Source organism: Abramis brama, assembly GCF_963993115.1.
Source record: "Abramis brama genome assembly, chromosome: 8".
In the NCBI taxonomy this organism is placed as follows: Eukaryota; Metazoa; Chordata; class Actinopteri; order Cypriniformes; family Leuciscidae; genus Abramis; species Abramis brama.
The window spans coordinates 39,992,193-40,006,297 of record NC_139970.1 but is presented as its reverse complement, the minus strand read 5'-3'; the positions used below and the strand labels follow the sequence as shown (position 1 = coordinate 40,006,297).

Sequence of the window (14,105 nt, the reverse complement as noted above, 5' to 3'; positions counted from 1 at the left end):
TTCTGGAGGTATACTGCCCCCATCTGGTATGGAATGTGGAGTATGAATTTATTTATTTTTACATAAGGCACCTTTAAATCCTTGTGCATTGCAAATCCACTCTCACATCATATTCACTAAACCTTTGGCTCCGCTCTCTTCCTGATCCGAATGCCTGCTCTGCTTGTATGACAAATCTATTTTTAGAAAATTATATTTATATTTTAGACAACAAAATAGGGGCGATAGTATGAAATAAAATATTTTTCCATACTTATCCAGACATGGAAATGACTAAAATCAAATTCCATACTTTTCCATTCTGCATAGGAAGGAACCCTGCAAATTTGTTACATTGATCATCTGACTTTTTGTACAGACGGTCAGATGCACAAAAGGCTCTTTGGATAATCTCAAATCATACTGGAGATCATGATCATCAGGTTTTGTTCATGTCAGCTCCGAAAGGGAAAAAAACAATTAAGAATGAACTGAAACTCGTGTACATTTTCGGTTTCGATTTATCACTTGAATTGTTACCCTGAAAATCTCAGACTTTTGAACCCCACTGTATAATTTTTTTTAAACTTGTGAATGGTGTCAATATGATATCATATTTGTTTAACATGTGAAGTCACTGATAATGTGTGAGAAACAGTTTGTCTGTTGTCTGTGCTGGAAGATAAAGGGCTGTTTCTAAATGTATACTGACAATAGATTACAGCACTTCACTTTTTGCACAGTGACTTTATAATATTTTGCAACTAAAAACAAAACTACTGGTATTTCAAACATGATTTAAATGTATTTATTCCTTAATCAGTATTCATTTACATGATTTTGAATTTGTAATACAATTGTGAACCCAGGATTTTGCTAAAAAATGCGTGTGATGTGTAATTTATTGTTTTTAGTTATGATGATGATGATGATGATGTTCAACTGTGTATGCTGCCAAAAATGTGAAAAGCACAAATTGAAATAAAGTTCCAATAATAGTGTGTTTGTAAATCTCTGCGGTACCCACCCAAAAATGATACAATATGTAAATGTATAAAATTTATTTTGTACAACAGTGAAAAACGCTACTAAAATGTTGCAAAGCAACACAAACTCCTTTTCCCCAACGCCTTTATGTTGGAGTGAATCGAATAAAGTCCACTTGAATATCAACCTACAATAATCAGATAAAAACAGAAATATTATATTAGCAGTTTATCATGGTAAAGTCTGATGCACATGTTGCCAGTGCAATAATTATTATTTTTTTGTGGCAGCGTAAAATGTGAAAATGAAACTTCTCAACTCAAAACATGGACTTACCGACTTCTTTTTGTGGAACTTATAAGATGCCGGCAGGTCATATCTGAGCTCTGTGAGGAAGACAACAGTTCAAGATAAATAAAACATCATTATGACAAACTATAAAGTTCGAAAACAAAATAAGAAAACCTATAATACCCTTCAAAAGTTAAGAATTAAATATTAATAAAATGAAATGTTAGGAAACATTTTAAATGTTTTTGAAAAAAAAATCTCTTGCTCACCAAGGCTGCAGTTACTTGATCAAAAATACAGTAAAAACAGTAATATTGTGAAATAATATAACAATTTAAAATAACTTTTATATATGAATATATTTTAAAATGTATTACTGTGATGTAAAGCTGAATATTCAGCATTATTACTCCAGTCTTCAGTGTCACATGATCATTCAGAAATCATTCTAATATGCTGATTTGTTGCTCAAGAAACATGTATTTTTATTATAAATTTTGAAAGTTCAAAAGTTTTTATTTATTCGAAATAAAACAACTTTTGTAAAAATGTAAGTCTTTACTGTCACTTTTGATTAATTTAATGCATCCTTGATGAATATAAGTAATAATTTCTTTCAAATAAAGTCTTTCTGAACCAGTAGTATGTAGTATGTTTATAGGTGTAGTAAATTATACCTGCAATGACTTCCATTTTCACTTTCCAGTCATTTGCTTTCTTCTGAATGTGCTGCACAAAATTGCAATTCAATTGTAAGTTATGTGTTCTCATGTATAGAGTTGAAGCTGCTAAATTATGACACAATGCGGTAACTTACATCTCGTGTTGAGGTCTTGTGAAGGGAATACACTGCCGTACTTGCCATAGAAATCGCCGTCTGCAGGAACTGCATGTCAATACCTAAGGTTGAAGACATGGATGTATAAGTTAATGTGAAGTGAAGCATTGCATGCAGAGGATAAGCTGACTCTTACCCTGGTTGTGCTTGGTGCCAAATGGCGGGTTCATGATGACAGTGTCAAACTTCTTGCCGTAAGAGGATCCGATAGAGCACACGTCACACTGGACTACATCAATGTTTGACAATTCAAATTCCTCAACATTTCCTTTGAATATATCCAAGGCGTCATCATCGATGTCAAATCCAACACACAGTCTTGTAAGGAAAGATCACGGTTATGTTGATTCACATAATTTTTAAAACTCGAGTAATTTTAGGCCATGGAGAGAAGGATGGAGTTGGTCTTACCCAGCATCAAGAACTGCAGCTCCTATAGACAGAACTCCACATCCACAGCCCAGGTCTGCAACTAGTTTATTCTGTATGTCATCAAATGTGTTGTGAATGGTGTACAACATGCAGCCTACAGACAAAAGCACATAGGACAACTGAATGCAGGGCTCAACATTAACGATTGTCTGGGACAGGTGAAAGAGAATTTTACTTGCCCGACCGGACAAGTAACGTGATTAAAACGTCAAGGCTTCTTATGGAAGCCTGTTTCCGTCACAGAAAAAAAAATTAAAGGTAAGTGCGACTTTTTATCTCGCAGAATTGAGCTTTTAACACACAATTCTGTCAGAATTAGACCAGAATTGAGTGTTATAATTGTGTGAATTGTATTATGAACTGCAAGAATTGCGAGACTTTACCTCGAAATTGCGAGATATAAATTTTAAATTGTGAGAAAGTAACGTCAGATATGTGTTATGAACTCGCAGTTCTAAGAAAGTTGGATTTGCGAGTTATAAATCTGTAATTCTTAGAAAAAAGTCAGAATTGCGAGATGTTAAAGGCCCCCTGAAATCAAAATTTATGTTTTTTTAGCTCTTAGTATGAATATTTTAGCCTTAAGGTTATGAATAAGCTATAATGTGTTCCAAAACAATAACAAAATTTCAAAATTTGAAAAAGGGGAGGAGCCATTCAAATATGTCCTGCCTTAGCTTCCTGTTTCAGTGGAAATTACTTCAATGCATCATACAAAGCTGCGCTTTCCAAGCAAGGCACTTCAGTGGGCCTTTAACTCAAAATTGTGAGATATGAAATCGGAATTGCAAAAATTAAGTCAGAATTGTGTTATTTTGTGAAGTCTGAATATATACATGCATATGTGTGTATTTATATATACAAAATAATTATACACAGTACACACATATATATTATGCAAACACAAACTTTTATTTTGGATGCGATTAATCGCGATTAATTTTTTCCCAGCACTAATTAAGACAAAAGTGTATTCAGATATGGAATACAGATGCGAATATAGCATATATATATATATATATATATATATATATATATATATATATATATATATATATATATATATATATATATATATAGTCTGCTAGTGTCAGGTGAATAAACACACACACACACACACACACACACATACATACATATATGTGTGTGTGTGTGTGTGTGTGTTTATTCACCTGATACTAGTTGACCACATCCATACGTTCACAAGTACGCATACACATTAAATAAAAGTGTCATTATTGAGTCTATATAACAAAAATACATAATCCTCACCCGCTATATGAGGACTGGTGGGGTACTGCTCCAGGAGGATTTTGGGCTCCTCAAATCCATCCACCTGCTGAAGGCAGCTCTCCAGCTCTTTAAGCTTCATAACTTACATCAGATGATCAGTTAATCCAGCTCATATCAGCCTGTTGGTATATGTCATGCTAATGTTAATCGGATGAGGAGCGTTGACTCACTGACTCTCTTAACTGAAGCGCCTAATGATCATGATGTCGTGACTGATATGTAACAGGGATCTTGTGATGTCTCCTTCTGATATAGGGTGCTTTTCCTCAAGTGGATAGTTCATACAGTGGATCGCATTGATATGAAAACATGTAGTGCACTTACATGTGTTTTTCTCTTCTTCTTCTGCAAGATTATCTTGCCGGCCTAGCATATTAGCGCCATCCGCTGGATGATTACCACCATGCGGCACAGTCATCATAAGTCAAATTACCAGAGGTGTAAAGTCAGGTCAGAAAGTAAAAGTCCTGTCATATGTTTATTCCACCCATGAACTCAGCCAGCTGATTTCACTAATTAGTTCTATCTCCTGGCTGAAAAACTGTGCTAATTTGCAAATCCAGGTGATAGGAACAAAATACTGAGGAGGACTTTTACTTCTGAACCTGGACTTTACACCTCTAGTTTTTATATCACATCATGATCATTATTAACGGAACATAGGCAATTTATTTATTTTTAAATCATTTCACTTGCCATTTCCCCAGTGCTTTATGCACACTTACAACTAACATGAAAAAAAAAAAAAAAAAAAAAAATGTACAAGAAAAAATATAAAAACATTTTTTTAGGTGTTTCTTCTCCAAATTTATGTTTAACGTGAAATATTTTAATTTGGCAATTGTTTTCAATTGTCAACAAAAGAGCTTCTAGCTATGCCTGAATTGGCTCCTTATTCCTCTGTAGTGCAGTATATTGCGAGCTGGCCATTTTTGTAGTTCTGTCCAGTTCTAAGTGAGATGTTTCAGTTTCTGAACTTGGAACAGCATAATCTATATCAGTATGCATTAGCAATCAGTTCTGCAATGCTTTGTGGTTTTTGGTTGGTTTGTGTGAATATAAAATGCCCCCCAACCCCCCTAGCAAGATCATTTTTGGGACCTCTATAAAACCCAGTTTTAATTGTAAAAACTGCACCTCTTCTGTGGCTAATATTAATTTCATAATGATCCTTTCTCTGTGAAGTCAAGCAGCAAAAGTTAAGTGATCATGTGCAAATACTACTGGCCCATTCTGGGGTGAACTAATATGCAAGACTAGTCTTACATGTCACTGTTTATAACACAGAGCGTTCATCCTTTGCTGGGACACTTCTCCAGGCTCCACTACATTGCTGATCAAATCGGATTATCAAAAATTGTTAAGTGTGTGCGTGTGTGTGTTGTCATGTAGCCTATAGGTTATAGACTGATTGTCTTATATTGTAATGTTATAGGCCTACTGCATATTGAGAAAATTTAGATTGGCATTGTGCAACAATCCCGACTTCCCCTTCTTTGGAGATAATGTACTAAAACGTTCTGTTCTTTACTTTGGAGATAATGTACTAAAACGTTCTGTTCTTTACTTTGGAGATAATGTACTAAAACGTTCTGTTCTTTACTTTGGAGATAATGTACTAAAACGTTCTGTTCTTTTATGTCATGATATATTGAGTAATCAACTGAACTCTTAACTCTTCACAATGTTTTTGATGATTCGAGATATTTTTGCTTATGTCAGTAACAGAGGGTGAAGGGGGGGGGGGCTTGCTTTACCAATTGAACCAATCATATTGATACAAGGTGACACGTTAGTCACACTGATCTTATTTTGATGTGTCTGTCTTTATTTTATAAAACCTGATGTATTCTTCTTTTTGGGTGAGATTCTCTGGAGAACTGCTGTGAGAACTCTCCCGGCCGTGATTAAAGCATTTAAAGGACATTTGCTGAAGTCTGTCAGTTATTAATGCTGCGCAGCAAGTTAATTAGGGGAACAGGTTAGAGTATAGGCAGAGAATGTCTAATAAGGGGAGAAGTTTCACTCTCAGTAAACTTCCGGCTTCTGAACTGGTTGCAGTTCCACTCTGGTTCCATATGAGGGCGCTCACAGGACGAGTGCAGAATGAATGGAGGTCTATGGCGCTAAAATCCACTTTTCTCAGGATATCATTTTTTGTCTAGTAATTTGAATGTTGTATTCGAAAGGAGATGCAAAGAAATTACACATTGCTGGGTGTTAGATTTTTTTAGAGTCACTTATTTGCTTTAAAAAATCTTTTAAAACGATGCCATCAAGCGGTATCTCTGGTCGTAATCAGTCCTTCACTGACCAATCAGCATTCATTAGCAGAATACTAGCGTGTTATGGGCAACAACAACTCAACCTGTAAGAAATCGAAAGAACATAAGTACTCGTTCGTTCAACTTTCGACCTATAACCCATGTTGAACTTGCAAATCCTACAATCAAATCTGAGATTTCTCAACGGCAATCGGGTGAAAGAGACACATTTAGCCGCCTAGCCCGCCTAGACTCCCATTCATTTTGCACTCATGGGCGATCGCCCCCAGTGGAACTCTGGTGGAACTACAACCAAAATTCGGTACAATAGGACTTAATAGGGAGTGGCCAGGCTCTCCGTAGATGGGCTCTGGTATAGGATTAGCAAGCACCCAGCCGCCATCGACTGTAGACGTGCTAGAGATAGGAAACTAACTTCGACTGTAGATGTGCTAGGGTATAGGATTAGACTCGGCCGCCGTCGATGTGTAGACGCGCTAGAGATAGGAAACTAACTTCGACTGTAGATGTTCGGGGACGTCGATTGTAGACGAGACCCAGGTAGACTTAGGTCAGGTGAGAAACAGAGAAAAATCTACCACATACCTTTGCAGTGATATAGGCCTGCTGTTAACAAACATCCAAACGCCCTGAGAGCGACGATGAATAAATGTAGTGTTGCACGCTTTCCTCTCAATAAAATAAAACCAGAACAAAAATGACAGTGGTGAGAAAGCGGCAGTTAAGAAAGCATCTGATCATACCGATGTATATTTGCACAAGCTCTGCAGTTCACCATCATGCTGACAGATGAGGCAATACAATTAAACTTATGATAGTAAGCATTTGTTTCATGTGTCATAGATTAGGAAGACAGGCTCTTGGGAGCACGCCTTGGTTTTCCCGGTAAAAACTTAAAAATCAGTCTACAGGCTTCATACATTGACAATAAAAAATGTATCAATTCATGAAAAATCGTATTATAGCCCTTAGCAGTGGCTAACTTTAGCCAGCTTTTCCTATTCATTTTCTTGCAAGTGTCTTATCTTGCCTGCCAGGTGTCTGCACAGCATATTTTCGAAATCCTGCATGGACACTTTTACAGAAGTAGGCTACTTCCTGAAATTCTACCATAAGCATAGGCTATTTCTTAAACATTGCAGCGTCTATAACAGTGGCAAGGCTGGAAATCGTTAAGTGGGTGCACCTTGGCAGGGCCATAGCTAGAGGATTCGGGGCCCCCTGAAAAAATATTGATGTAGGCCCCCACCACCCTCCACCAATATCATATACTGTACAATAGATGAGCATGGAGGCCCACATATAACAGAAGAAGGTGATGTTGTTGTAAAACCTTTATTTTAAAAGTTAAATTTATATAAAAATTACAACTAATAAAAAGAAATTGTTAAATAATAATAAAACCAATTTTTAGAAAGTAACAGCAAAATAATCAGTCTGTTATAATTCATAAATCAAAAAGTAAACATTTATAAATTGACAAGAATGCAGTCTTTTTAAATATTTGATAATAAAGATAATATTAAATAAAGCTAAAATGTAGGCTATACATTCATGTGCAGTGTGTATTCATGTTTTATTGATGTAATAAATACATCATCAGCCGGCAGGTCAGGTGCATAATGCAAATGCGTCGTGACTCGTGTAAATTTTTTATTTCTATTTACAATGGTGTAAAAAGACAGGAATTTTGACCACGTAATCATTCGGTCGATTGTGGTGCGCACTGATAATGAAGAGTGACAGGACCGGTAGACTGTAGAGTAGACGGTAGTTTTCTTATTCCCAGCGAAATAACAATACAAGCTGTCTTTAAGAACGTCTTAATCAACTGGGATACATATATATATATATATATATATATATATTATTTTTTATCTTATATATATATATATATATATATATATATATATGTATATATATAATAGACTATATATTACGCTAACCCTAACTGTGCCACAGCACCCCCCAACCCCATGTACAAATACACTACAATATTTTAAATATAATGGCTAACATAGAAATGGTGCAGAACCTTAAATAGGAGCAATTTTTCATAAACTCTGTTTTACTTTTGTCAAAATCTTTTAGCTTGTTTCTTTCCAATGGGCCTATTTAAACCTGGTCATTCGTGCATTTTTACTGATCGGACAGCTAGCCTATACATTTACACTGGGGAACCTTGTGTAACTTGCTGGCCCAGAAAAGTTATTAAAGAGATTGTTAAAATAGTCCAAGTGACTACAGTAGTGTAATAGCGCAGCGCGTCTGTGTTGCACGTCACGGTGACGTGTAACACAGACGCGCTGCGCTAAAACACTATGTGAAAAAACTCGAGGCCCAGAGAGAAGGAAATGAATAGTGGAATAAAGTCGTTATTTTTTGGGGTTTTTGCGCACAAAAAGTATTCTCGTCGCTTGATAAACTTAAGATTGAGCCACTGTAGTCACTTGGACTATTTTAACAATCTCTTTAATAACTTTTCTGGGCCAGCAAGTTTCATTCCCTTAGAAGCCTATGGAGGAGTGAGACAGCTCTGAGATTTAATCAAAAATATCTTAATTTGTGTTCCGAAGATGAACGAAGGTCTTACGCGGTTGGAACAACATGAGGGTGAGTAATTACTGACAGAATTTTCATTTTTGGGTGAACTAACCCTTTAATTGAGTAAAATTTACATTTGCAACAACCAGATGCATTTTGTCCAGTTCCATCTGGAATAGGAAAAATGCCCTCTCTTTCAGTACTATTTTCGATCACGATTGGATAGCTATCTGATCACAGTGAAACACGTGAAGTGACCAGGTTACGCATGAACAGAGTTTCCACATGCATCACAGTCATTTTGATGTGAGTGGAATGTTTAATAAGGACTCAATATACTTAGTTGAAAATCTCCAAAATGTATAGCATTGACTATAGTTAGGGTAGTAGGTATAGGCATCTATAGTAGGGTAAGTGTAGCCTACAGCGGAAAACAAACTGAAAGCTGTCAGTCATTAACTGTCATGCGCAGTGGTCGCGCTAATGATTTATCAGAGCTGGTATTTTTAGAACTACTAACTGAATAAAACAAGCTGTGTTATGACAAATGATTACCTCAAAATGTAGATCTGTATATGCAGATATGAGGTACTTTATCTGAATCTGATTACATCTCTTTCACTTTTGCTCATGGGTTGCCGACCCAACCAGCCCCCCATTGGTTAGTTACTGATTAACTAGAACTTTGAGGATAAATGTCCCATGCCTTTTAAAGCTTGTTATATGAACCTTCACTTGTATACAGATGTTGACAGGCTGTGCTTGCAGTTGGATGATATTTGCACTATTACACAGATTTTCCATTAGCTATACACAATGATGGGTGAGAATTTGTTTTCTCTTGAAAAGATGCAGTCTCTCTTATTGTGATTCATGTTTATATTGCTGTGTAATATTTAAATTTCCTTATTGAACTACATATGGGTCCTGTATAAATTAGAGCTGTCAATAATGTTAATGCAATTAATTTCATAGTTTTATATGCTGAAATTTGCCTCTACATACAGTATTTCCTCTATAGATTCAGTTTCAATGGGTATAGTTTCTTTTTTTAAGTAAGAAAAAAAATGATATACTGTATCTTAACCATAATTATTTACATTTCATTTTGATCTTTTCTTTCCATCCTTTGCGATGCAGGTACTGGACAGTTTTCTCAGGTGCTTGGTCCAATCATGCTAACCCTCCTTCTGACGACTGATCCAGTTGTTCAGAGCGGGAAGGTTCTTGTCAGTCCTGTGGGTGGCAGTCACTGGGTCAACATGAACATCTTGGTTGAAGCACTTCATGCCAAAGGTCATAATGTTACAGTCATTCGGATAGAAGACAGCTGGCACATCAAAGAATTCTCACCTCACTACACATCGATCAATCTCAAGAGTGAAGGAGGATTTAGTGAAGAACTCCTCGAGACATTTACATCCAGACTACTGGGAATTATGAGGGAGGATTCGATTTGGGCTCGTCTGAAGCTGGAGATAATTATGTGGAAAAGTTTTTTATGGATGGTTGAAGAAGAAAGCAAGATGATAATCAACATGTTTGAAGACCAGCAGCTAATGCAGTCCTTAAAAGATGCCAAATATGATATGATTCTAACAGATCCAGCCATGTTTAGAGGTGTTATATTGGGTCATTATCTTAAACTGCCCATTGTCTACAATGTCCGTTGGACAGATTACAGTGAGGCTCATTTTGTAATGGCTCCTTCACCGCTTTCTTATGTTCCTGCTTCAATGGTGGAGTTATCAGACCGCATGAGTTTCTTGGAAAGAGTGGAGAATGTTGCGATGTACATTGTTCCAGAAATACTCCTAGCTATCCTGATTACTCCAACTTATAATGCACTTTGTGAACGGTTCATTGGCCCAGGAACATCCTACTTTTCTTTACTTCAGGGTGCTGATCTGTGGCTCCATAGAGCTGATTTTATTTTTGAATTCCCACGTCCCACTATGCCAAACATTATCTACATTGGTGGTTTTCATTGCAAGCCATCAAAGCCTCTTCCACGAGACCTGGAGGACTTTGTGCAGAGCTCTGGTGAGCATGGTGTCATCATCATGTCTCTGGGCACTCTCATTGGTCAGCTTCCTGATGATGTAGCTGAGGCAATTGCTGAAGCTTTTGCAGAACTTCCACAGAAGATCATCTGGAGGTACAAAGGAAGGAGACCATCTGCACTAGGGAACAATACCTTATTGATGGACTGGATGCCTCAGAATGATCTTCTGGGTCATCCTAAGATCAGAGCCTTTGTGTCACATGGAGGAACCAATGGAGTTCAAGAAGCCATTTACCATGGCGTGCCAATCATTGGACTTGGGCTGATTTTTGACCAGCCTAGTAATCTTGTAAAAACGAGAGTAAAGGGTGTAGCCAAGAATGTAGACTTTACCACAGTGGATAAAGACTCCTTTCTTAAAACTGTTAAAGAGGTTCTTTATGAGCCCTCTTATCGGGAGAACATGCAGAGGCTCTCAAGGCTTCACAAGGACGTCCCAGTGAAGCCTCTGGACAACGCCATCTTCTGGATTGAGTTTGTTATGAGGCACAAAGGTGCCGCTCACTTGCAGACAGAGTCTCATAAAATGCCCTGGTACTCTTACCACTCTGTTAATGTCACACTGTTCCTGCTTTCTGCTGTGGCATTCATAATCCTAATCATATATATGGTTATCAAGTATTTCTGCTGCAGAATATTCATGAGAAAAACAAAAAACAAGCTACAGTAATGAGGATAAGGTCTTAGAATTCTTGCATTAGTTTCCTGCTTTCCTGTTTGTCTAAAAATACAATGAAATCATCTATCTCAGCTAATCTCCAAATGCACCTAATAACAAGAGTACTTGGGGAAATATATTTGGGAAATAATACAAATTTTACCTGCTCATTTAGCTGTGGATTCTTTACAGTATGTCATACCTTTTCTTTCCCAAAAAGCATTTTTAGGAAATGGAAAACAACAAACACATTTCATTACTTGAACTAGTTTCTGTAAAGCTGCTTTGAAACGATGTGTATTTTGAAAAGCGGTATACAAATAAATGTGAATAGAATTGAATAGTCATATTCTGAATGACACAAGCAGTAGTGACATTTCCATTGGCAATCTCTGATTATGATTATGCTCAAGAGCACAGTGATGGATGTCTTCAGTTTATGATTCACATCTATGACCTTTGTGTTAGCAGCCCAGATTTTTCTAGTAGGCTACAAGTATATTATTTCACTTGTTTGTGTTTTGTCAGTCTCAACTTGACACAGTTAAAATGTCGTTACTAAAAAAGAATGACACTCTCTATTGTTTATAATTCATTGCAGTATGTGTTACATGATTTAAAAAATATTAAACATATTAATATGTGGTTCAGGCAATATGTGCATATGTACTCTGATTGTCTTCACTGTAATAAAATTAAACATGACATAGAACACAACCCTGTCTCTTTTTGTTAAATGTCAGTTTTAATGATCAATAATTATAGTGATTATAAAAGTAAAAAGAAGATATAATAAGAAATAAAGCAAACAATTCAGGCAAATACATCGCTCTAGAAGGCTATAGCCTAAAAATATATAAAGTTATGAAACTTCACTTTGCCCCCTCAAAAGCAACTTTGCCAGGGAACAAATGATAGGAAAGGCTGCTACGCTGACGAGTCTGCCTATAGACAAGAGGTAAAAGACCTGGCTGTCTGGTGCAGTCACAACAACCTGGAGCTGAACACTCTCAAAACAGTGGAGATGAGTGTGGACTTTAGGAGAAACACCATAATGGACAGCACTGGTGAAGCAGTGGAGTCATTCAGGTTCTTGGCATCATAGATATCCATATAAGGCTAGATGTCTTAAGGCGGAGTCACTTCACGCATCACCGGCGGCCATCTTGCCACAGGGAAGCTGTGAATTAAGGTGAGTGATCAGCACGCACACAAATCCTCTTATCTCGCTGAAATCCATTGTTATAATTATTCATATGTATGCAGTGTCATAACTACATCTCTGACGTTTATAACAAACCAAACCGTTTGAAAATTGGTAGAAAATTGAGTAAGTTATGGTTATTTAAAAGTCCATGCACCATGTTACGAGTGAGCGAGCTCCCTGTGGTAAGATGGCCGCCGTGTACGGACGTCGACCTCCATTGGCCAGCAGCGCGGACGAGACATCTAGCCTTTATTATATGATATCTATGCTTGGCATTACCATAGATATCATATAAAGGCTAGATGTCTCGTGCGCTCTGCTGGCCATTGGAGGTCGCAGTCCGCACACGGCGGCCATCTTACCACAGTGTGCTCTCGCTCACTCGTAACATGGTGCGCATGTACTTTTAAATAACCATAACTTGCTCAATTTTCTACCGATTTTCAAACGGTTTGGTTTGTTATAAACGTCAGAGATATAGCTATGACACTGCATACATATGAATAATTATAACATACATGTTCAAGCATTCGGAATTATAGCCACGTTAATAACGTTTGTAAGAAACCAAACCATTTGTAAATCCGTCAAGATTTCAGCGAGATAAGAGGATTTGTGTGCGTGCTGATCACTCACCTTAATTCACAGCTTCACTGTGTTAAGATGGCCGCCGGTGATGCCGGAAGTGACTCCGCCTTAAGACATCTAGCCTTTATATGATATCTATGGGCATTACCATCTCTCAGGACCGGAAGTGGGACACTCACATAAATAGGCTCCATTTTGAAAAGGCCCAGCAGAGGTCGTATTTCCTTCGCCAGCTGAGGAGGTTAGCCCTGCCACAGGAGCTGCTTCTGCAGTTCTGCAGTCATTCAGTATGTCCTCTGCACTTCTGTAACTATCTGGTTCAACTCGGCTACCAGATCAAACCTGAGAAGACTACAGCCCTTCCCACTCTCCAAGAACCACACTCATCCAGAGTGAACAAAAGGGCTGGCAAAATCACTCCTGATCCCTCATCCAGGCCGCTTCATCTTTGAACTGTTGCCGTCCAGTCGACGCTACAGTGCACTGAACACCAGAACAGCCAGGCACAAGAAAAGTTTTTTTCCTCAGGCAATCTATCTCATGAACGGTTAAATGCATTAAATTAAATAATTAATTATACATTTGTATATAACATATCTGTGTCTATATTGTGTATTTGTTATATTTGATTTTTTTATTCACTTATTCTATTTGATCATTATGACTATCATGACTAGGCCTGTCACGATAACAAATTTTGCTGGACGATAAATTGTCCAAGAAATTATTGCGATAAACGATAATATTGTCGTTCGAGACCATTTTCATCTAATATAATGATAATGGCATAATAATGCATGTACACCTTTTCAAAGATCTGTAAACTTTTATTTCTAAAGAATATTAAACATTAAAAAAGGAAAAACATTTTAAATATCCACAAAAAATTAACAAAACAACCAAAAACAATAAAAGCAATGGACTCTCAGTGTCTGTTA

General features: G+C 37.1%; 2 protein-coding genes across 2 annotated transcripts; one reads left to right on the top strand and one right to left on the bottom strand.

Annotated features, from left to right (window-relative positions):
- Nucleotides 1–771: 771 nt before the first annotated feature.
- mettl5 (methyltransferase 5, N6-adenosine) lies at nucleotides 772–4,225 on the bottom strand. Its single transcript, XM_084123231.1, has 8 exons — nucleotides 4,145–4,225; nucleotides 3,800–3,939; nucleotides 2,507–2,621; nucleotides 2,232–2,413; nucleotides 2,075–2,157; nucleotides 1,935–1,986; nucleotides 1,303–1,352; nucleotides 772–1,153 (listed from the first exon to the last, which is right to left on the bottom strand). The coding sequence occupies exons 2-8, from the start codon at nucleotides 3,897–3,899 to the stop codon at nucleotides 1,112–1,114; spliced, it is 624 nt and encodes a 207-aa protein (XP_083979357.1). The 5' UTR covers nucleotides 3,900–3,939; nucleotides 4,145–4,225; the 3' UTR covers nucleotides 772–1,111.
- A 5,158-nt stretch (nucleotides 4,226–9,383) lies between these two features.
- LOC311088233 (UDP-glucuronosyltransferase 2A3-like) lies at nucleotides 9,384–12,087 on the top strand. Its single transcript, XM_084122087.1, has 2 exons — nucleotides 9,384–9,472; nucleotides 9,790–12,087. The coding sequence occupies exons 1-2, from the start codon at nucleotides 9,466–9,468 to the stop codon at nucleotides 11,382–11,384; spliced, it is 1,602 nt and encodes a 533-aa protein (XP_083978213.1). The 5' UTR covers nucleotides 9,384–9,465; the 3' UTR covers nucleotides 11,385–12,087.
- The last annotated feature ends 2,018 nt before the right edge of the window (nucleotides 12,088–14,105 follow it).